The sequence below is a fragment of the Diabrotica undecimpunctata genome, chromosome 1 (genome assembly GCF_040954645.1).
Source record: "Diabrotica undecimpunctata isolate CICGRU chromosome 1, icDiaUnde3, whole genome shotgun sequence".
Taxonomy (NCBI): domain Eukaryota; kingdom Metazoa; phylum Arthropoda; class Insecta; order Coleoptera; family Chrysomelidae; genus Diabrotica; species Diabrotica undecimpunctata.
This window is the reverse complement of record NC_092803.1, coordinates 82,920,211-82,943,623: the sequence shown is the minus strand read 5'-3', so window position 1 is coordinate 82,943,623 and position 23,413 is coordinate 82,920,211. Positions and strand designations below refer to the sequence as shown.

The 23,413-nt window shown below is 31.1% G+C and overlaps 1 protein-coding gene across 3 annotated transcripts in view; it reads left to right on the top strand.

The window, feature by feature from the left end:
- LOC140450857 (cytochrome P450 9e2-like) overlaps positions 1 to 22,822 on the top strand; it is a 33,754-nt gene extending 10,932 nt beyond the window's left edge. For 2 of the 3 annotated variants that reach the window (XM_072544539.1, XM_072544536.1), the window contains exons 2-7: positions 1,917 to 2,136; positions 11,216 to 11,379; positions 12,672 to 13,003; positions 20,816 to 21,017; positions 21,250 to 21,489; positions 22,324 to 22,822. In XM_072544539.1, the coding sequence (XP_072400640.1) occupies positions 1,934 to 2,136; positions 11,216 to 11,379; positions 12,672 to 13,003; positions 20,816 to 21,017; positions 21,250 to 21,489; positions 22,324 to 22,760 (1,578 nt within the window). In that variant the 5' untranslated portion in view covers positions 1,917 to 1,933 and the 3' untranslated portion in view covers positions 22,761 to 22,822. Of the gene's footprint in view, positions 1 to 1,110; positions 1,134 to 1,916; positions 2,137 to 11,215; positions 11,380 to 12,671; positions 13,004 to 20,815; positions 21,018 to 21,249; positions 21,490 to 22,323 lie in introns of those variants that run through there. The other variant, XM_072544543.1, reaches the window with a different exon arrangement.
- Positions 22,823 to 23,413: the final 591 nt, after the last annotated feature.

Sequence of the window (23,413 nt, the reverse complement as noted above, 5' to 3'; positions counted from 1 at the left end):
ACTGTATTTGATAGTGACAAATTTATTTGTTTGGTACAATCAAATCCCTGTCTATGGGATACAGCATCGCCAGATTACTGCAATAGAAATAAAAAGCAGCAGTGCTGGGTCGAAAATTCTAAGCGACAATTTTGAGGCCATGACTGCAGTACAGCAAAATGAATATGGTAAGAAATAAACATGTTTTTATTATAAATACATAGTAGAATAGTTTAATATTTTGTTTCATACGTATAAAGTTTAGTTTTAAAAGTTTGCTAATTGGAATTTTGATTATTTAACGAATATCAAACTACATTATTGTGAAAGGAATACGGTCATTTTTTATTTAGGGCGAGATAAACAATTTACAAATTGGAGATAAGTACACATATTTATTTTAAATTTAAGTCATAGATTTTAACTTTAAAAAGTCATAGAAAGCCGTTCTTTTGATGAAATAATTCTACGCATAGTTGTGTCTTTTTTACTCAATTGAATTTCCAAAATTTTGTTAAGTTCTTCAAACGACTTCACAGACATTCGAAAATAATTAAAAAACTTCGATGGATCTTGCAATAAATCTTGATACAGCGAACTATACGTTTCCTTGGTTTCTCTTAATTCTACAATAGGATGAACCCACAAATTACGTCGTCTTTTCAGTTTCTTTTTATTTAATATGTACCACAGCATAACACACTCTTCTACATCCATAATCCAAAAATATAACCGCACTGCACTGCTACTATTTTCATACTGACGAGCATGCCCGTGAATCCGATACAGCCGCCATCGAAAATTCTGTATCTCGCATACAGTATCTCGGATACAGTATCCTCGTCCGAAAGGGGGCTAAAAGAGCACTATTGTTTATTTAATTTTGACCGATGGCTTCATTTGAATGTTGGTTTAAGCTTTTTCAGGTTTTAAGGGTCAAACCACACCAATCTTTTTAATTGTTTTCTATCCGTTGTAGGATGTCATAATTTCACATGTGGCTTGTTTTCATACATGTGTTTATTTGGAATGCAGAGAGGTACGATTATCGAGGGAATTGGTAAACGAAAAGGGACCGAAGGGGAAACGTAAAAGGATTCATTCCTTCTTTAAAAAAAAGAAAGAAAGAATAATAGGAATGAAGTTAATGTCGTGTAAGGGTTTTTTTTATTTGTTATTTCTTTTGTATGATGAGAGAGTAATATATCTGGCTAAAGTTGTCGATGTTGGTTCTTTTATTCAGGGACGCTGGATGTTTTAAAATTGGGCATATTTCAAGGATGGATCGCATGTGATAATTTTGTTGTTTGCACAGTATTTTGGTATTCGTGAAATCGATACTGTGTTTAGTTGAAATGACATGTTGTGCAAGGGCACAAGATGGTTTAGAAATCCTAATGTCGCTTTTGTGGGACGTTAGTCGACCTTGAAGAGAGCGGCTGGTCTGGCCAATGTAGCAGGAGTTGCACTCTGCACAGGGTATATGATAGACGATCTTAGTTTGTTCTAGAGGGGCCAATGGAGTTTTTGTCTTCGAAAACTTTTCTAAGGTTCTGGTGTTTTGAAAACAAAAACTCCATTGGCCCCTGTGCAAAGTGCAACTCCTGCTACATTGGCAGACCAGCCGCTCTCTTCAAATTAAAATCAAAGAACAATTTCCGACGTGGAAATCAAAACGTCAAAATAATCTATAAACTTGTGGCTTATTACCAATTAAAATATTAAATAACTTATGTAATATTTAAGAAATACCTTATAATTTACTAGTAGATAAAAATTTGGCTTCTAACGTAAAGCTCAATAACTTACTGCACTATAATGAGCCGTGCAGAATACAAAAACCTTTAAAAACTATTGCAATATTTAAAATAGTGCCAGTAGAATGGTATCCAAATATTATGGTACCTATAAATAATTTTTATGCATTTTTTTTTTAGAATAAGTCACGACCAACATGTTGCAATTAATATTAGTGGCTGTAGTGATAGGAGGCCTATTTTACTACTATGGCGTTAAGCCCCTAAGCTATTGGAAGGAAAGAGGTGTAAAACAGACCAATCCATGGTGGTTGTTTGGAGATAACTGGGGAGTGGTTCTTCAAAGAGAATCTTTCCCGGATATGATTGCTAAGGGATACAACACGGCACCTGAAGCTAGGTGGGTAAATAAATTTTATGACATTAACGTTTAATCAATACAATATTCTTTATTACTAAATCAGTTCACCAATGTTAGATGCATACATGTTAAAATAAACTGCTACATAGAAATATATACATACTTACATATATATATATATATATATATATATATACATATATATATATATATATATATATATATACATATATATATATATATATATATATATATATATATATATATATATATATACCGGTAAATTAGGCGCCACCCCTTCTGGAAAATAACCAAGCCGCAAGCCCTTATTAATTGATGCCGTACTGCTCCACCATAGGCAAATCAGACAGTACCATATTCTAGTCCAAGTTGCAAGAACATTTATAATTTAAACTACGTCACTCTTGTTATGGGCCTAATCTGCTTGACTGTCTGACCAAATTTTTGAAAATGTGCTGATTCATGATTTTACTCTTGATCTGAATGGATTTGGTTTGTGATTTTTGTAAATAATCCAGTCCATTTTGTAGAATAATTTATTGCCCTTAAGATAATTATTTCCGTTACCAGTTTTGGTGAATGCTTTTACACTATCCATAACTACTGCGTATCCTACAATTGTACTGTTTCATGAATGCTTTCTTTTTACAAACTGAAACATTGTCCGTTACGTACAATTCGTATTTTTTCGGCACCACCTTTTTAGATCTACTTTGCAATTCCCCAAATAGAACTATTCTCAAACCTTTTGTAACCTCTTTGTAATGTAAAAGTGTTTAGTTAATACACCGTCATATAACTTACACAATATTTCTGACACTTTACTTTTACGTACAATTCAGATGTAACTTAAATTCCGTACCATCCTTATTTTTAAAGATCTATAAAGGGCATAATCTTTCAATCTTATGCAAATCTGTTTGCTCCAATAGTTTTAACTTCTGGACTGCAGGAACTTATATCTTGCTAGATTACTCGTTTACTTTTACACTTTTTTCATACATGGATTAACTTATTGGTCATCTTGTAGCTGTTGAGGTTATCACTGATCGTTTTTGACGACAGTTCGTAGCACATGGCAAAGATCTTTCTCTAATTTTAATCTTGTTCGTTTTTGCGTGCTTTATTAAGGTTGTTGTGTGACGTTGGAGAATAATATTGCAAAAACCCTGTCTATCATATATGATATTCTAAATAGTTGTTCTGCTTATCTTATCTAATTCTATTATCTGACATTTTTGAACTAAAAGTCGTGTTGTCTACCAGTTTCCGCTTGTCCCCAGATTTTTCTTATAATTATTTGAAAACGAGTATACCATCTTCTTCGTAGTGTATATCCAAAATATGCTTTCTTTCACGTCATTAAATACAATAAACCATATTACTTGGTGAAAAATTATTGTAATAATTGAATTTTATCTGAGTCATTTATATTGACAATTCAGACATATACATATATACATTTTAAAGTAGACCGTAGAGTATTTGTCACAAAAAATTATAGCATTATATATATATATATATATATATATATATATATATATATATATATATATATATATATACAGTGTATATATATATATATATATATATATATATATATATATATATATATATATATATATATATATGTATACACTGTTCAATAAATCAAATAATTTTAATGTTTCGATTTTTGTGCTAATATGTTATTGTGATCCCCGGTATATTGTAAAATTTATCGAAAGAACGGTAAAAACGCTTGTGTTTTTACCATTTGTTTTAGAATCTTAGTATATATAGAATAGAAGTGACTGTTTTAGAATCGTTACTCTTCGCGAAGAAGGATACACTCAAGTAGAACTCGCTGAACGTTTTACCGTCACCCAGTCAACCATTTCAAGAGTGTTAACACGTTTTTTTGTTACTGGAAGTAACTCGAGAAGAACCGGTCAAGGCAGTAGAAGGGTTACAACTCCTAATCAAGACCGGTTTTTGACACTTCGTACACTGAGACAAAGGTTTGTTACCAGTACTTCTCTACAAAATGAATTTTTGGATCGTTATAACTTTAAAATAAGCCAAAATACGATTAGAAGAAGACTTGCCGAAAACGACCTACACCCTGGAAGGGCACCAATTGGCCCATTATTGACCAGAGACCATAGAAGGCAAATATTGCATTTTGCTCGTGAACATGTTGATTGGAATAATAACGATTGGAGGAGAATATTGTTCACCGATGAATCTAGGTACTGTCTTTTTTCTGATGACAGGAGAAACCGAGTGTATAAAAGGCTTGGGAACGCCATACTGTACAGTCCCCCGTAGGGACTGTACAGTATGGCGGCGGCTCGGTAATGGTGTGGGGTGGGATTAATTTAGAGGCTCGTAGAATAGATCGCGGTCGGCTTACATCGCAGAGGTATATAACAGACATTTTAGAAGAGCATGTCGTGCCATTTGCACCATTTATTGGGCATAATTTCATGCTTATGCAAGATAATGCCAGGCCACACACGGCAAGAATTGTGCAGCAGTATCGTCAGGAGGTTAAAATTCCTGTTATGGATTGGCCTGCGAGAAGTCCTGACCTCAACCCCATAAAACATGTTTGGGACATCAAAGGCAGACGACTACGACAACTACGCAATGCACCAAACACATTAGATGAACTGTTTTTGCGGTTGGTTAAAATTTGGGATCAAATTGAACAAGAAGAAATCAGAACGATTATTCTCAGTATGAGAGATCGTTCTCAAGCAGTAATAAATGCCAGAGGAGGCAATACTCGATACTAGTACATGGTACTAATATTTTCTTCAACTTTAAAAATTTCAATTTTTCAATCAGTCATTAATTTATAATGTTAGTTTGTTTAGATCAGTTGTTAGTTTAAATGTTTAGATTTATGATGTTATATTGTTAATTTTAATACATTTTTTGTAAAAAAAGAAAAGTTTTGTATTTAAGATGTTCTAAAACAACCATAAAGCAGAAAAGAGCAAACAAAAATGTTTTCATTACAACTCAAAATAAGAATGTTATTTAGAAAACAAAACTGATGTATCCCCGATATGTTACTGACTTACTAATAGTGGTATTTTCCTTTTATTACCTTCATCTTTTAATATGGGTAACCGGATCCTACTGCATTCTTCCGGAGAATTTGCTACATAATTGATGTCATTTAGCATAATTAGAGCCGCTTCTTTGATTTCTCTCTTTTTACCATCTGTTTCTTTTAAGACTATACTTGAATCGTTTCATTGAACCCTATGTTCATTTTCTCATGTTCTTTCTTGTCCATTGTGAAGTTTAGTTTAAGATAAAATAGATCTTAATATGTTTGTTGTTTTAGATGTTGTTGAAATGTTGAATTTATTTCCTACCTTTTTCAGTTTTTCTGATAATTCTTTTATGTATGGTATTGTTATTGTCCTCGTATTATTACTTGTCTATGCTGTAGAATCTCGTTCTAAGTTGTTCTGTTCTATTCGGTCAGTTCAACTGTCAGTTGTTGAAAATTTCCTATTGATAAACAGTAAAGGATAATCATTTTTTAATAAAACAGATTTTAACAATGTTTTTTCTCTAAGAGCAAATTTTATTTAGAAAAAGTAGTAATTTTTGCTCTATCGTATAAAGATTTGATGATTCTCGTTTTAATATTGCTATTTAGATTTGATTTTTAATTTAGATATCTGTTGGTATGTGTAGGTTTTCTATACACACGAGTCACATATTTATTATCGTTAGTATACATTATCTACATTTTCCCACCATACTGTGGGTTTAAAATTTTGTTTAGAAATAATATTTGTTGTAAAATCTTTCATAAATATATCGGCTAACAGTTGAAATAAACTAGAGCCGATTGCTATACAAAAATTTTGTTTATAGAGTTCATTATTTAGTTGAAAATACGTATTATCAGTACCTAATGTCAATAACTTCATAATAGCTGATATATTTAGTCTTCTTCTAGCTGCCAATATATCATCATTTATGGCACATAAATAATGGCACATTTGTAAATAAACTATTTATGTCAAAACTAAAATATTATTTGAATTAAATTCAATATTTGATAATTTATTTAAAAAATGTGTATTTTTTTATAAATGTGTCATTTTTATTTGCAAATGGTTGTTTAATATTTAATAAAAATGTTGACAGTTCACTACAAGGAGAATTCATGGTACTACAAATAGGTCTATATAATAGGTACTACAAATAGGTAGTTTTATATAAAAATGACACATTTATAAAAAATACACAACATTTTTAAATAAATTGTCGAATATTTAATTTTATTCAAATAATATTTTAGTAAGTTTTGACATAAATAGTTTATTTTTACAAATCTGCCATTAGATAAGACTTTAAACATAAGGATTTATTGATTTTCGTTTTAATACTGATATTGTGATTTGATTTGTAATTTAGATATCTGTTGGTGTGTGTTCGTTTTCTATACACCTAAAGACTCATATCCAGTATCGTTCTTAGCGATTAAAACATTCAGGAAAGGTAGGTTGTTATTATATTCCTTTTCATGGTAAATGTTCTTGTCTCTTCTTTATCGTTTATATCATTCAGAAATGTGTCCATTAACTCTAATCCATTCGGTCATAAGGAATACATCATTTACATATCTCCACCATACTGTGAGTTTTAAATTTTGTTTAGAAATAATATTTGTTTTAAAATCTTCCATAAATATATCAACTAATTGTGGAGATAAACTAGAGCCCATTGATAGACCAAACTTTTGTTTATAGAATTCATTATTTAGTTGAAAATAGGTATTATCGGTACATAATGTCAATAATTTCATTATAGCTGGTATATGTATTTAGTCTTGTTCTAGTTGCCAATATATAAAGATTTTTATATTATATATTTTTTTAAATTTTATACATAGACAAATCCGAAGATTTCTATTGACGAAACCAAAATTTAGACTGGAAGAGGAAGGACATAACTGTAATTTCTTTTAAAAATAGAGAATTTAGTAGATCTCAAATATGTAAACACGCATGGAAAAAATGAACATACGGTTCATGAAACGATTCAAGTATAGTCCTAAAATAAACAGTTGGTAAAAAGAAAAAAAATCAAAGAAGCTGCTATAATTATGGTAAATGAGACCAATTTTGTCGCAAATTCCTCGGCAGAATGTAGTAGGATCTGGTTACCCATATTAAAAGACTAAGTTAATAAAAGCAAAATACCACTATTAGTAAGTCAGTAACATATCGAGGATACAATGTAAGACCAAATACTTACCATGTTGGGTTAGTAATATAAGGATTTTTCCTCATGATTTACTATGGAATCACTAACAGGAGAATTTTACTGTCCTTACGGTATGTGGTTGTCTTGTTAAAAACGAATCACATGCTATAATTTTTTATCAAAGTTAAATTTTAAGTTAAAGTTGATTTCATGTAATCGAATGAACTATTTTACAATAAAGTCGTATCAGGAACGCAACTCAGCAATATGGGCAATATCAGTTTAATGTCGTCTACTGTAAATTATATAATATATTTATGAATTGTCAATATACATGAGTCAGATTAAATTAAGTTATTAGAACGATTTTTCACCGAGTATTAATTTAATAATGTTTGCATTTTGAGAAATGGAAATTAAAACGTCAATAAACTTATTTTAAATTTTAATTTTAGCTTATTCGCATTAAAACAGTAATTATTAAATTAACTTCTCATGTTGCACTCAATCGAACGTCTTTTCATAATCAATAAAACACAGCAAAGGCATCTTTGCGTTAATCTAGAAATTTCTGTAACATATTCAGTGCATACAGTACTTCTCGAATTTCCAACTCGTTTCTAAAACCAAAATGTGTTCTAAAACCAAATGCTATGGAAATATACGTAAAATATTTTGAAGCTATAGCTACTGTGTGCAAATCTTATCAGTCTATTGTCGCTCCATGTCGTGTGTCGGGCGTTGATTTTTTTGTTATGAATTCGGACTTCTTTTCTCAAACCAATCTTGTGGCATTTGCGACTTAAGTAAACGTGATTGAAAAGCTTGTACAATATTTCAACGTTTTTTTTTTTTCAAAACAAGTTTGATTAACTTTACCGGAATATTGTCAGAGTGAACAGCTTTCTTGTTCTCTGTCAATTTGGTAGCGTGTAGTACTTCCGACTTTTGTATTTCTGGTCCTTGGCCTTCAACTAATATCTGTGGCTCGTCTCGTCTAATATCGCTATATAGTTCATTTATGTACATATACCCAGTTGTTAGAATTTTTTCTTTATCTAATATTGTGTTGCCTGTAGAGTCAATTAATGCGATTTTCTTATGATACAGGCCGGCTATTTCTATAGCTTTTTAAAATATATTGAGCATATTTTTGTGTTCTATCTCTTTCATTTTAATGCATCTATTTTTCTCAAAAATTTACTTAATTAAAATAATTATTACAATTACTAATCACAGTAATAATTATTGCTTAGAAGAAGTCGCGTAGAATTGCCAATACTAATCTCAAAGACCGCCTCTGCTGGCTAATTTAATGAGAACAAACTGTCTGCAAAATAGTTATCTGGGCGGCGAACACTCCGTAAATTCAGTTCGTGAAATGTTTTGGCGATGACGACGTCTCGACTTATCTAATGCACAGGGGTACAATCAGGCTTTGATAACTGTCAACAACTCCTTCCTGGTAATTTCCCAGATTGTTGCTAAAGTATTCCATGACATGTTCCTTGCCGTCCTGTACCTGAAAAATCACTGTTCCGATGTCATTTTGACAAGGATCGCTATCAAAAACAGAAGACTTTTTCTGAAGGATATGCCAGGATTGGAGCCGGTGTCTAGTAAAGGCAAGCTGGCAGTCTGGCGTTAAGTCAAATGATAGCTTTCTCCCAGTCAGGATATGGAGAGGTTTGGCAACCTTTCCAAAATCTTTCACGAAGGTGGTAGTCAAAGCAGCTTTGGACATCATGTTTGTTTGTTGGAGTATTTTGTCCGGTTATGCTGCAAAAGAAGGATGATATGACATGATATTTCATCTTGAGGATGAAATATCATAACTTGAGGAGGATATCTCATGATCAAGAAAACTATATTTTCTTGGAAGGACTCGCACTTTTTGGCATATTTTTGTACGTGAGCGTTCCTAAGTCTGGTGAAAAATTCTTTCAAATTGACAAGTTGTTCGTCAAAATCTCTTCCGATGACCATGATGTCGTCGAGATATATCAGAGAGGTTTTCCATATAAGTCTTCTAAATACTAGCTCCATTAGCTACATTAGTATTGGCTCCATTTAAATGTGGTATAATCTGAATGAAATCACTTTGAATTGATAGAGCCCATCTTCAGAAGAAAACCTTTTCTTCTTTCTGTTTTTAAGGTAGATTGCAACTTGCCAATAGATACTTTTGAGATCCTCTATAGAAAACCATTTCGATCTAGCCAAAGCGCTAAGGGTAACGTCAATTCAAGGCAATAGATAGTTGTCTTTCTATTTAATCTTATATGGTCGACGCAGAACATTGTAGAGTCATCTTTCTTGGTTACCAACACCACTGGAGAAGATTACTCGATTCTTCGATATTACTCTCTTTCTGCATATTTTTAAGAATAACAAAACCTTTTTTTTTTGTTTTGCAAATAGGGTACGTATTGATGCCTGCCTTACGGGTTTGGTCATGTCAATTTTTATTCGATGTTAGAATAAGTCAGTGGAATCAGGTATTTTTCCTCTGAAGAAGATGTCATTTTCGTTTTTAATGAATTATTTTGCTTTTTGATATTAGGTCGCTGTTAGGAGGGATCTTTAGAGTAGAATGACATTTTTGACATCTACGATAAACTCATGTTCGGACATGATATCGACGCCCAGGATTAAATAATCTACTATGTCGACTATTAGTACCAATACTTCTATGTCGACGTGTTCCAGTTTTATTTTTACACATCTTTCCCCATAAACAGTTATGATATCCCCTGTCGTTGTTTCCAGTATGGGAGGTCTTGATATTGTCCTTATAAATAACTGGTTCAGGAAAAGTTTACTCATCTGATCTTATTGCTTAAGTATCGATGGTAAAATTACATTTGTGGCCTTTTAAGCAAGTAAACTGTCGCTACTTCGTCTTTGACGAAGCTCCCTGACTTTGGCTTCTAATTTTACGAACTGCGTTGCTATTGTAGAAATTCCTTGCCGGTCGATTTCCTGTCCTTTAATCTTGTACTTTGTCTAAAATCACGTTAAGGGTGGCCTGCCAATCCTCAATTGTAACACTTTGCCCATCCTTGACGTTATATTTCTAAAATTAAGAGGCCAAAATCCGGGCAGCGTATTTAGATCATCTTCCACTTCGGCAACACACTTTTCCTTCCGTATGTTTAAAGTTATTTTGTAAAATGTTACATAACAATTTGAATATATTCTAAGTAACAAAAGTTATTAAACTATTTATACGACATAGAGGTACAAGAAGAATTGTAGATAGTTCTTTAGTCAGTAAGTTGTTTTTCAGATTTTAGTTTCTTTATTATATTATTGAATGAAGTTTGTATTGATAATATTGGATCTTCAGGTAGCCGTAAATATGTTAGAGGGTCATTAAAAAATAACTCAGTTTTTTAACTACAGTCATCCGTGTTAAGAGCACAAGAGTACAACATACTCTAAAATAAGCAATTCTTGATTAGAAAAGAAAAAATTGAAAAATTTTTAAGTTCGCGGTTTGAATCGCCTTGTATATTAAATATTCGTCTATTTACAAAATGTTAAAGTTTTATTAAAATAGAAAATATTAAACTATTTGTTTAAGTTTTGTTTAATATTTTTAAATTTAACTCAATAGAATTATTGCAATTTTATTATTCATAAAGATATAGGATGTCGAATTGGACACTTTAAAAAAAATGGGCGTTTCAGGGCGTTATATTTAAAGTACGAAAGTTTTAGAGAACTTCTGGTATAACCGGAAGTGGTAGGAGGCTCTAAATATTTTAGAATAATTGGGCATATCCAAAAATCCCACCTCCTATAAAAACTGAGATAAATATTAATATAACTTTTTATTTCGACATTTTTTCATCTAACTCCTCATATTTTCTAGGTACAGTGGAATGTATCAATTTACTTTACCAACACTTGTAATAAAAGACCTAAATTTAATCAAACAACTCGGGGTAAAAGATTTTGATTACTTTATGGACCACCGTCCTTTCATCCCGGAGAAAGCTGATCCCCTATGGGGTAAAAACTTGTTCGCCCTTACAGGTAAGTAACTTATTGTAGAAACGATTTATACATCTACACACGATAACTATTTTTGTTAGATTATTTCTATTTCCATCCAGCTTCCGTCGTCCTCATTATCTCGTAAAATTGCTTGCTCATTAGTGAATAAAAATAGAAATGTTTGATTTTTCTTTTGAAGTGTTAATATCTTAATACTGTATTAGGGATTCGATATGCCCTTATTGAAATGTCATTTATCCTGTATGTACGGTAACTCTTAAATACAATGCCTGTATACTTTATTTGGGATCTTATCTGTCCTTACTGAAATCGATAGTTCTTGATGGAAAAATTATAGAGCCCTAAAACATGATATATACAGGTCCCCTTTGGTGTAAGAAAGAATTTTATTGAGAATAAAATGAATGTTATTTTCTACCCATATTCTAATGTGTGTTCTTTTTCTTAAAGGAAAAATCCTAAAGAAACACTTCTAGCATCTTAAAACATCCAAAATATTAGGATAAGAAGGTGCATAGTTTCCTCTTAATGTATATGTCCCTATTGACTTTTGGCTCAACATATGTTTTTGTTCTCCTGATAGCCCTAAAGTCTTGAAATTTAATACATATGTAGGTTCCTCTTTGTGTATGAAAGAACTCTTTTGAATTCGATATTAACAAGTCTTCTTCTTCTAATATTTTTAGGCGTTTTCTAGTCATATCCTTCAAACTTAAAACTTTTATTTCTCCTGGTGTAAGAAAGAACGCTATTAAATTTAGTGTGAATAAGTCTTCTTCTTATTCTTATATTCGACTGCCTTTTCTTTTTATTGAAGGAAAAGTTCCAAAGGAAAAGTTTTAAAATCGTGAAATATGTTTTGTTTACGTAAATTTCTCTTGGTGTAGGAAATTACCCTTGGTGTAAGAAATTTTTGGTCAACAAGTCTTCTTCTTCTTCTCATATTTTTATGCTTTTCTTTTTTTAAAGGAAAAATCCTGAAGTCTTGAAACTTTGTATACATATTCTTATTGGTTTTACGATGAAAAATTCGGTCAGGTTCTTTAATACTTATTTGTATCGATATATGCACATAAAAATTTATTCGATATGTTTTCGAAATTTTGCCATGATGCTGGAATGTCAAGAAGAAATATTCTTAGTCTACATGTATTGTCTATATGTTTGGAAACCCAGAAACAAATGTATTAATCTTAACGCAATAAAATTCCTTTTAATTATTTCTGGCTGTTTCAACATAATTAATTAATTGGGAATGACCCAGCTCATCATATTTATTTATATTTATTAAAACTCTTTTGTGTTTTTAGGACAAAGATGGAAGGAAATGCGACCAATTCTTAGTCCATCATTTACAAGCAGCAAAATGAAATCGATGTTTGTGCTGATGTCGGAATGTGGTGAAAATTTAGTCAACTTTTTTATGGAAAAAGACACAAATAATACAGAAATTGAAATGAAAGACACATTTACGCGTTTTACTAATGATGTTATTGCCTCCGCAGCTTTTGGAGTGAAGATTGATTCTTTAAAAAACCATGAAAATGAATTCTATCTTATGGGAAAACATGCAACAAATTTCAATGGTTTCTGGAAGAGCATGAAGTTCTTTGGATATATGCTTATACCAAAAATATATGAGGTATGTTTTCTGTTCTAATTAATAACATTCCTTTTTGAACATGTTCTTACTTTTCTTTCTCTTATTTCGCCCTATTTACCCAGCTTGACTTAGCTGGATCTGGTTTCTTGGACTGTTTTCCAATTTTTCTTATTTTATATAATAACATAACATAAAAGTAACCCTTGCTTCTTTAGTAATTTACTTTGTCATTTTTTTTTTGTCAGCGTTCTCTTTCTTAAATTAGTTTATTATTATAGATATATTAACTAGCAGGGAGTACACGAAATAATGAGTGGTTGATAAAGCTGAAAAACAAGATATAGAAAATAGTGAAAAAAATTTAATAAAATTCTTTAAGGACAATATGAAAAGAATATGAAAGAAAAAAGATTTATAAATCAATTCAAAAACTTACGTTCTCTTATTTTTTTAAGAGTAGATAAGAGTGAAATTTCATGGGCGGCTAAGATTGTATCAGAGCTTAATGCTAATTTTTTTTTATTCTTATTATTGATGGTCCACAGACCACAAACAGAAAAAATATTTAAAGAGTATAAGAAAGACGGTTGCCAACAGTTAACAAGAACATCACGAAAAAGGTCTAAAACTTAGTGGGACACAAGTAATCTAGGTGTATGAACTTTTGATATAAAGGTGAAGTTACTTTCAAAGTGTACAATATAGTATTGAATACTGTTGAAATAATATTTTCATAGTCTTCCAATTATCAGGAAGAATTTGTGGGACTAAAAAGAAACGAACCGTCCACTTGGCCATTATTATCACACAATATATGAGTGTATGCTTGTAGTGACCTACATGCGACGAAAAATGACATTTAGTTCACTATGTTTGTGGAGGGTTCCTGCTCAACAGTCATACAAAAAAATTTCTACATGGTTTACCATATAAAAGATATGTAGCAATAATATGATGAAAGTGAAGAAAATAGCCTAATTTATAAACCATATAGATTTAAAAATACAATACATTCAGGCTAAGTTCATAAAAAAACCCAAAATAGGTCAGTTGTGTAAAAGATAAAAAAGACAAAAAACAATATACCTATTACCTATTATATACATATTACATACAATTATATTATTATATTATATTATATACAAATTACCTATTACATCGTAATGATGTAAATTAAAGTACTTTATATTTACCTTTTCGTAACATTATTTAATCGGCTTTTATTTAGCTATAAGTGACAAAAAAATCACCAGCAAAAGGACAATGAATATAAAATATATGTATATATATATATATATATATATATATATATATATATATATATATATATGTATATATATATTTGTATATATATATATATACATTTGTATATATATATATATATATATATATACATATATATACATGACGCTTTCTACTCAGAAAGCATCATCAGTTCATCTAAAAAGAACAATATGAAAATCCAAACATCCATAGAGAAGTTATTACATGTGTGTTACCTTAAAAAGACATGTAGCAGTCAATGATATTAAATGTGTGAAAACGCTTACTTAAATGGACATTTTGAGATCAAGTTGTATAAACAATTAATTGAAACTATGTACAGTTTACAAATTAACAAAACAGCAAAAGAACATGTGATAATCATACATGTATATAAAAATTTTTTGTAAAAACCTTAAGTAAAAAACATTATTATGAATATGTAGAGAACTAGAAAGATCATAAGACGCACTTCCAACAGTATATTATTAATTAAATTTAATTTTGACTTTAGGTAACATTATTGAATAGATTTAGATGAAATATAATATTTAAAAGTAAAATGAAGTTACCAGTCTTTAGCTTACTAGGTGTCGCAGGTAAATGAAAGCAACAGGTATAACACCCACGCCAACAACGTGAAAAGACAGTGGCCTTGAGGTCAAAATATGACAGAACAGCAAGGCTAAATACCAACCTCTAGTGCAATAGAGCGGTACATTTAAAGAATATGATAAATTTTGGTGACAACTTGTCAGTAAAAAGCCAAAAAATGAAAGGAAATGGTGGTTAAGATCACCATTTTCCCCCCAGTGATTGGTTGAGAAAACCAATGAACAAAGCAAGTGAGGTTAATCCAAAATATCATATATTATAAAATCTACGTTGTGACTGGGTAGCCAGCCAACAGGTGAAGATTGATTCAACTTCCACAGTCCAAGGTTCATAGCATTTGGAACTGAGAATGAAAAAGATTCTATGAATCAGTTTCAATTAAAAAATTTTACTAAACAAGTCAATCAAAAAAAAAACAATTACTTAATATATGTAAATGTAATATTGACAAAATAATTAATAAAATGTAAGTTGAATGAATCTAAGTTAAATAAAGAAAGAAAAAAAGTTATTTTATGTATTTTATTTTTATTTGAAATTATTAAATATGAAAATATGATAACAATACCTTGGGGGACAATTTAAAGTAAACAACATATTAAGCCTAATTCTGTAAAATTAATGCATGATAAATTTGACTCAAGTTACTACTGTCAGTTAGTTCTCTTATTAAGAGCATTAGGGTATTTTAGTATTGAACACATTTACAAAAACTGTCTTTTGACGAGATTGCATTCATTGCCAAGAATCTTAACTTCATTATTAAAGTTCACTTTTTTCTTAGTGTTAATAGCATGTTGGGCAAGAGCACAAGTATGCTTAGATAAGTTGATATCAATGCGGTGTGTCGTAAGACGCCCTCTCAGTGATCTCCCTGTCTGACCGATGTAACATGAGTCACACTCAGCACAAGGTATATGAGAGATGACATTAACTTGTTCCAGAAGGGACAAGGGTGTTTTAGTTTTAGAAAACAAATTTCTGACAGTCTTAGCATTATCAACTACAATTTTAACAGGTATATTATTCTGTTTGTACAGTTTAACGAGTTTTTCAGTAACTTGAGGAAAATAAGGTAGAGATGAATAATGGGTAGTTGGAGTCCCAAGTACAGTATTAGGCAGAACAGTGTTATTAATGGAATTATTTGATATTATTTTAAGTTGGTCACCATTGGGTATGCCATTTAAAGAGGAACCATAGCTTTGTAAGGAAAGGTATTTATTAATAAGGGAGGATGGATAGGAATTCTCAATCAGAATATTTTTAAGTAATTAAAGGGATTCCTTTCGATTAACCGCATGTGTTAATCTATTTAGCCTGCAGCTTAAAGCTTTAATTAGGTTTAATTTATATTTAAAAGGATGACAAGAGTGGTAGTTGAGAAACCTATTAGAGGCCATTGGTTTCCTATAGCAACTTGTGGTTAAGGTGTTATCTTTCATTCTGATGACACGCATGTCTAAGAAGGGAATACTATTTGTGTTATGAGTCCTCAAGTTCAACTTCTTCTTTAAGTGCCATCTTCGTTCCGAAGGTTGGCGATCATCAGGGCTATACGTATTTTCGAAACTGCTGACCGAAACAATTCTTTGCTGCTACAGCTATACCATTCCCGTAGATTCTTTAGCCAGGAGTTTCGTCTTCTTCCTATGGACCTTTTTCCTGCTATTTTCCCTTGCATAATTATTCGAAGCAGTTCATATCTTTCGCCTCTTGTAATCTGTCCCAAGTATTGCAGTTTTCGTTTTTTGATCGTAAATATGACTTCCTTTTCTTTATTCATTCTTCTCAAGACCTCGACATTTGTGACTCTCTCGGTCCATGATATTCTCAGGATTCTGCGATACATCTACAGTTCAAATGCCTCTAATTTTTTGGTATCAATCTTTTTCAACGTCCATGACTCCATTCCGTAGAACAGCACAGAAAGTACGTAACATCTCATCAGGCGAAGTTTCATTTCAAGGCTCAAATCTCTTCCGCAGAACACTCTCTTCATTTTAGTGAAGAGTCAAGTTCAACAGTGAACTGTAAGTGAGGATCAAACTCATTGAACAAAGACAAGGTGGCCTGAATCTTGTCTGGGGGTAAGGCTAGTAATAAGTCATCAACATACCGCTTAATAAAAGGGATTTGGAAATCTAAAAGACCCAAACGGTCAGATACTAAATCATCCAGTACATAATTAAATAGGATGGGAGAGATTGAGGATTCCATAGGTGTCCCAAATATTTGAAGATAATATTTGTCGTTAAAGGCCAAAAATAGTGTCAAATACTAATTGCAAAAGTTCTGCAAATACATTCCACGATACAGGACTCCATCCAACCTAACTGTCCTGTATCCTGGGAGGTATTTGCAGAACTTTTGCATGTCATGAACATGTAACATTGGGTTAGCCGCTGAATATTAAAAGCTAAAGTGTACTTCTATCAACAATATCGTTATATTTCGTTAGATTTCTGTTCTTCTTCACTTCTTAAGACGAAAGTTGTGTGAGGTTGCAGCAAAAAGTTGTGAAAAAAAGAAAGTCTCGAGGTGGTATATATAGTGTTTTTGATATTTGATATTTTTTATTAACTTTATTTAACATTTTGGCATGATATTTATGTTTAAAAATTTAACAATTAATAAAATTAAAAAAAAAATTTTTACTTACCAAGGATGCAAAGGTTGGTTGCTAACAAGTACGCAATCAAACTGGTAAGTCAAATATATATTTTTAATACTATTATGTTTTTGATTAAGTGTTTCTTAGTCAATAATATTTCTTGGAAAAAGCAACATATCCTGCCGATACGCTGAAAAAAAGTGAATAAAAAATATCATAATAGTATAGACAACCTGTTTTATAAAGCTAAGCTCAATAAATTCTACTAAAATATCAATCCACTTTAACGACATGTCCTGCCTAAGCGTCTCCACCCAGGTCTTCTTTGGTCTTCCTCTCCTTCTTCTTTCACAAACCCGCAGATTAGTAATTCTTCGTATTGGATGATTAATGTCTTGACGTTGAACATGACCAAACCATCTTAGCCTATGCTCTCTCATTTTGGCAACAATTTGTGCCATCCCTTCCCTTAATATACTCATTCTTAATTTTATCTTTTTTTTTCCCATTTCACTCATTTATCTAAGCATTTTTATTTGTCTATGTCTATGCTACATGTTTTTTTGAGGTAACACATTTATATTGACTTTTCTATGGATGTTTGGTTTTTTATATTGTTCTTTTAAAGGAAAGTAAAAAATAGAAAATCACGAGGAGAGGACAGAAAATTTCTAAAGTACAGAGAACCAGATTTGATCAAACAACTATTAAAACTAATCTAAAATCCAAAAAAACAATAGAACAAAACAGAACAAAACATAATAATAAAATTAAAAACCAAAATTTTAACAAATAAACTGAATACAATTATAACACTAACATAAGAACAACAAGGGTTTAGATCGGGAAGATCATGCATTGATGCTATATTTATATTGAGGCAAGCGCAAGAGAAATCTTTTGAGAGAATAAAACAAACCAGCATATCTTTGTTTCGTGGACATTAAGACGGTATTCGATAGGGTTAAATTAAAACACGTTATCCACTTATTGTACGCAAGAGAGATGCCTCTAGGAATAATTAAAACGATCGAAAATATCTACCAAAACACAATAAAAGTAGAAAAAGAAATAACCGACCCTATTAAAGCTGGAAATGGAATGACACAGGGGTATTACCTGACTCCTTTATTATTCAACCTGATCATGGGTGAAATAATAAAAAAAGTAAGAACTAAAAAAGGATACCAAATGGGAGAAAAAACAAATTAAAATAATCTACTATGCAGAAGACGCAATACTACTCTCCCAAAGTAATAATAATTTACAATGTATGCTGCACCAATTTAATATAACCGTCAGAAAATTTAATATGTTAATTTCCCCAAGAAGACAAAATGCATGGTTGGTTATGAAAGCAAATTTACTAAGATATAAATTGGAGCTGGGAGTTCAGATAATAGAACAAGTGATGGAGTTTAAATATCTCGGCATCACATTATAAGCTACGAAAAGCTCGAAACTGAAATGGAAGATCAAGTGAATAGAGCAAACAGAGCCGCAGGTTGCCTGAATAAAACAATATGGAGAAATATAAATATCGGGAAAAAAATAAATGACAGAATTTACAAAACAGTTATCAGATCAATAATGACATACGCGGCAGAAACACGACCTGACACAGAGAGGACAAAAAGGATATTAGAAACAGCAGAGACGAAAGCATTTAAAAAATTGATGGTAAGATACTACAGAACAAAGCTAGAACTTTGGTGGAGAACATTTTAAACTGGGTAAGAAATAGAAGAGTAGAATGGAACGATTATATAAGCCGAGTGACAACAAGTAGAGTAGTAAAGACAGTAAGAGACGGTTCCCCAATAGGAAGACGATCAATATGAAAACCAAGAAAACGATGGAACGACAACTTACTGAAGGCACATTAAAAAACAGACAGAGTCATGTCAGCATAGAAAGCAGAAGAAGAAACATAATGTTCGGAAAGGATTTCGCCGTTAGTATAATTTAATCTAAAACTAAGATCAATAATAATATAAAAACTAATATAAACTCACCAGGCTTCCGGGTTAAACCGCGTCGATTCTTCGAGTTTTTCAGGGTCTCAGTTTTCTGATCACTCAGAAATTATTACACTATTTACTAGTCACTGCACCAGTGCTACTGGGGACGGCGGACGGATTATTTATACCGTCGATGATGAAGTGGTTTGGGTATAGGTTGGCGCAATGATTTCTAACGGCAAAATTTTGATAAGAATTTGAAGCGGACGGTATTTTCTTTATGTGAGGTCTCCATGCCGAAGACCATGTCTATGTTTCTTTTTAGTGAGACAATTTTGCCTTTTTTCAATCTTTATAGCTTCTCGGATAATATACATACATATATATATATATAATATATATATATATATATATATATATATATATATATATATATATATATATATATATATATATATATATATATATATATACTCGCTCAACCGTTTCCATCTCTCTCTGTTGTTCCATTCTCCATCGTTTAGTCCTCTCTTACTCATGGCGTCGTCTACTTCATTCCTCCAGGATTTTCGAGGTCGTCCTCTTTTCCTCCTTCCTATGGGGCTCCATTCGGTTATTCTCTTTATCCATCTGCTGTCGCTAGTTCTTCTTACATGTCCATACCACTTTAGTCTTTTTTGTTCTATATAATATGTTAGTATGTCTGTTTCTATTGATGTTCTTTGCTTTATTTCGTCATTACTTCTCCTATCCATTCTTGTTACTCTGCAGCATCTTCGCAGGCATTCCATCTCTGTTGCTTCTATCTTACTGCTGTTTTTCTTGTTTCGGATAATTTTTGGTTTATAAAAGCGGATGGGTACTATGGTTTTGGAGTTTTCAAAATCAATTTTGTGGTCTGTATGACGACGTTGGTCACCTGAAGCTTAAGTTGAATTGGAATTTAGAACATAAATGAAATTTTTATAAATCCTATTTTGGATTATATAAGGTTTGTTTGGCCTACATAAAATCGACAGCAGTCCGCACAAGAAATTTCATAAACTCCATGTTGTTTATTTAAAATGTTGTCTTTGATTGATCGGACAAGAGATAAAAGTTTTTGTAAATATTGTTTTTATTGATCTGGATTTAAAGATTATGTCGATTTTGTCAATGAAAATTTTAATGTAAGGAAAAAAATCTTTCGTATGATCAGGAGTTGGTCAGTACATATATATATATATATATATATATATATATATATATATATATATATATATATATATATATATATACATATACATATATATATATATATATATAAATATATATATATATATATATATATATATATATATATCTATATATATATATATATATAATATTCCAGAGAGTGTATCAGCTTTTTTTTTCTAGTTTTTTAAGGTGACATTATTTGATAAGCACGTTCGAAAATTTTTTATTGAATTAATTAGTGAAACAATAAAAATCAGAGAAGAGAAAGGAATTGTTCGTACCGATATGATTCATCTACTCATGGAGGCAAGAAAAGGAAACCATCAAAAAGAAGAAAAAGTTATAGATGCCGGATTTGCTGTAGTACAAGAATCGAATTTAGGTACGTATCTGTTTATTGATAACAAAGCTTAAAGAAGATAAGAAAATGTGCATTTAAAGTTTAATTCTTAAGTACTTCCGTTATAAAGTCATTATCTAAGTTCATTTAAAAGCTAGGTCAGTCACATAAAAGTGACATTATATTCAACAAGTCATGTATTTAAAAATGCAGTTTACCTAATCTAAAAATAACTTTTATTTACAATTAAATTTAATAGTTTTACATTTTTAAGAAAAAGTAGTTTCAAAAGAAATGACCGACTTAGACATTACCGCTCAAGCACTGATTTTCTTCTTCGCTGGATTTGAGACTGTATCGTCAACTATGTGCTTTGTGGCTTATGAATTGGCCTGTAATCCTGATATACAATCAAAATTAAGAGATGAAATACGTGAAACACTTGTTCAGTGTAATGGAAAAATAACCTACGAAGCTTTGTTGAAAATGAAGTATCTGGATATGGTAATATCAGGTAATACGTGTTTTTAAAACTTTTTTATCGTAGCATGAATCAATTTTTTTATTAAATATTTATTTGGGAATAAACTATAATAACTGTAAACATATCCTCCTATTACTAATTCATAAAAAGGTGACTCTAATACTAAATAAATATCGTCCAATAACAATTTCTTTGGATTTTTTTATTTGATACAGGTATTTACAACAAATTTATTTTTACAGCTAAAAAATGTAATTGTTAGTACCCAACATGATTTTTTCCAGTCTCAAAAGCTATCCATACAGCAATTCATTCCTTATATGATACCGTTGATTGAATAACCCATTTGGGTTATTCAATCAACGATGATACTCTCACAAGTGTTAAAGATGCAGAAAAATGTCCTGTTGGGATATTTTGTGATATCAGCAGGGCTTAACATACGATATTAACATACGTGTACAACAAGGCTCAATTTTAGGACCCACTCTATTTTGTAATAGGGAAACGATGTTGTGTCGGTTAACTCAGATGGATTTTTACAATATTTGCAGATGATATAAATGCTCGAATCAACGGATCTGATACCTATTTGGATGCCCAAGTAGAATTTTTGACTACACAAATTTTCTATTCATCCGACACCCTGTTAGGGTAAAAGGAAGGGGAGAAAGAAGGAGAAATTTTCTATTCAATTAAAAAAATTCTTTAATTTTAAATGTTACTCTGTTTGTTGCTAGTTTGTTTAGTGTGTTTGTTTACTTGTTTGTTTTATTAAATTAAATGATCAATTATACACAAACTGTGTCCGTCTGAAAGGAAATAAAGTATTTATTTATATATTTATTGGATTATTTTTTTCAGAATCCATGAGAAAATGGCCAGCAGCTTTAGCTGTTGATCGCGTTTGTACCAAACCATATACACTGAAACCAGAAACATCCGATGAGAAGACCCTTCACTTAGACATAGGTACAATAATCTGGTTCCCTGTTTTTTCCATCCATCGCGATCCTAAATACTTCCCAGATCCAGAACGGTTCGACCCTGAAAGATTCAATGATGAAAACAAAGGAAACATCAATCCTTACGCTTACCTTCCATTCGGAGTTGGCCCCAGAAACTGCATTGGTTCCAGATTTGCGTTATTAGAAATTAAAGTATTGTTTTTCCATTTGTTGTCCAATTTCGAGATTGTGCCTGGTCCAAAAACAGAAATTCCTTTGCAAATTTCAAAAAAACAATTCAATTTAACAGCAGAAAATGGTTTTTGGTTTAACTTAAGGAAGATAAAGAATTAGACTAATGTAACTATTTTAAAACACAATAAAATATGTTTGATAAAAAACAGTGAAAAGATGAAGAGTTTGTTTTCTGTTTGGACACTGAGGATCCTGGATCTTTATGTAAATTATCTGATCTTACTGTAAATTGTAAATTTTTTAACTTTATATATATATATATATATATATATATATATATATATATATATATATATATATATATATATATATAGACTTCGGCAAATATGCATATTGCATATTTTGCATATTGTGCATATTTTATGCAAATATTTCATATTTTGGCATATTTGTATAAAAGTTTGCATAAAGTGCATAAAAGTTCAGATTTTTATACTGTATTTGAAAATTTTTAAACATACCAATTTATTTCAATTCTTGTATAAAATTTTGTAGTCATTTTAATCAAGAAATGATCTAAGTACGTTATCTCTACAGGTACAAGACATTTACAATTTCAAAGAAGATCAATTTAAGTAGCCCTCAACATTCTTAGAAAGTCTCGGTCACTGAGGCATTCAGTTATTGGATAATCGCTAAGGGTTCGCTCATTTGCATTTTATGATCTAATCCCCAAATTTATCTACAATTTATTGTATCTTAACAGCAGGTAAACGGCTAATAGTTTTGTTCCTAATTTAGGGATTTTCCAA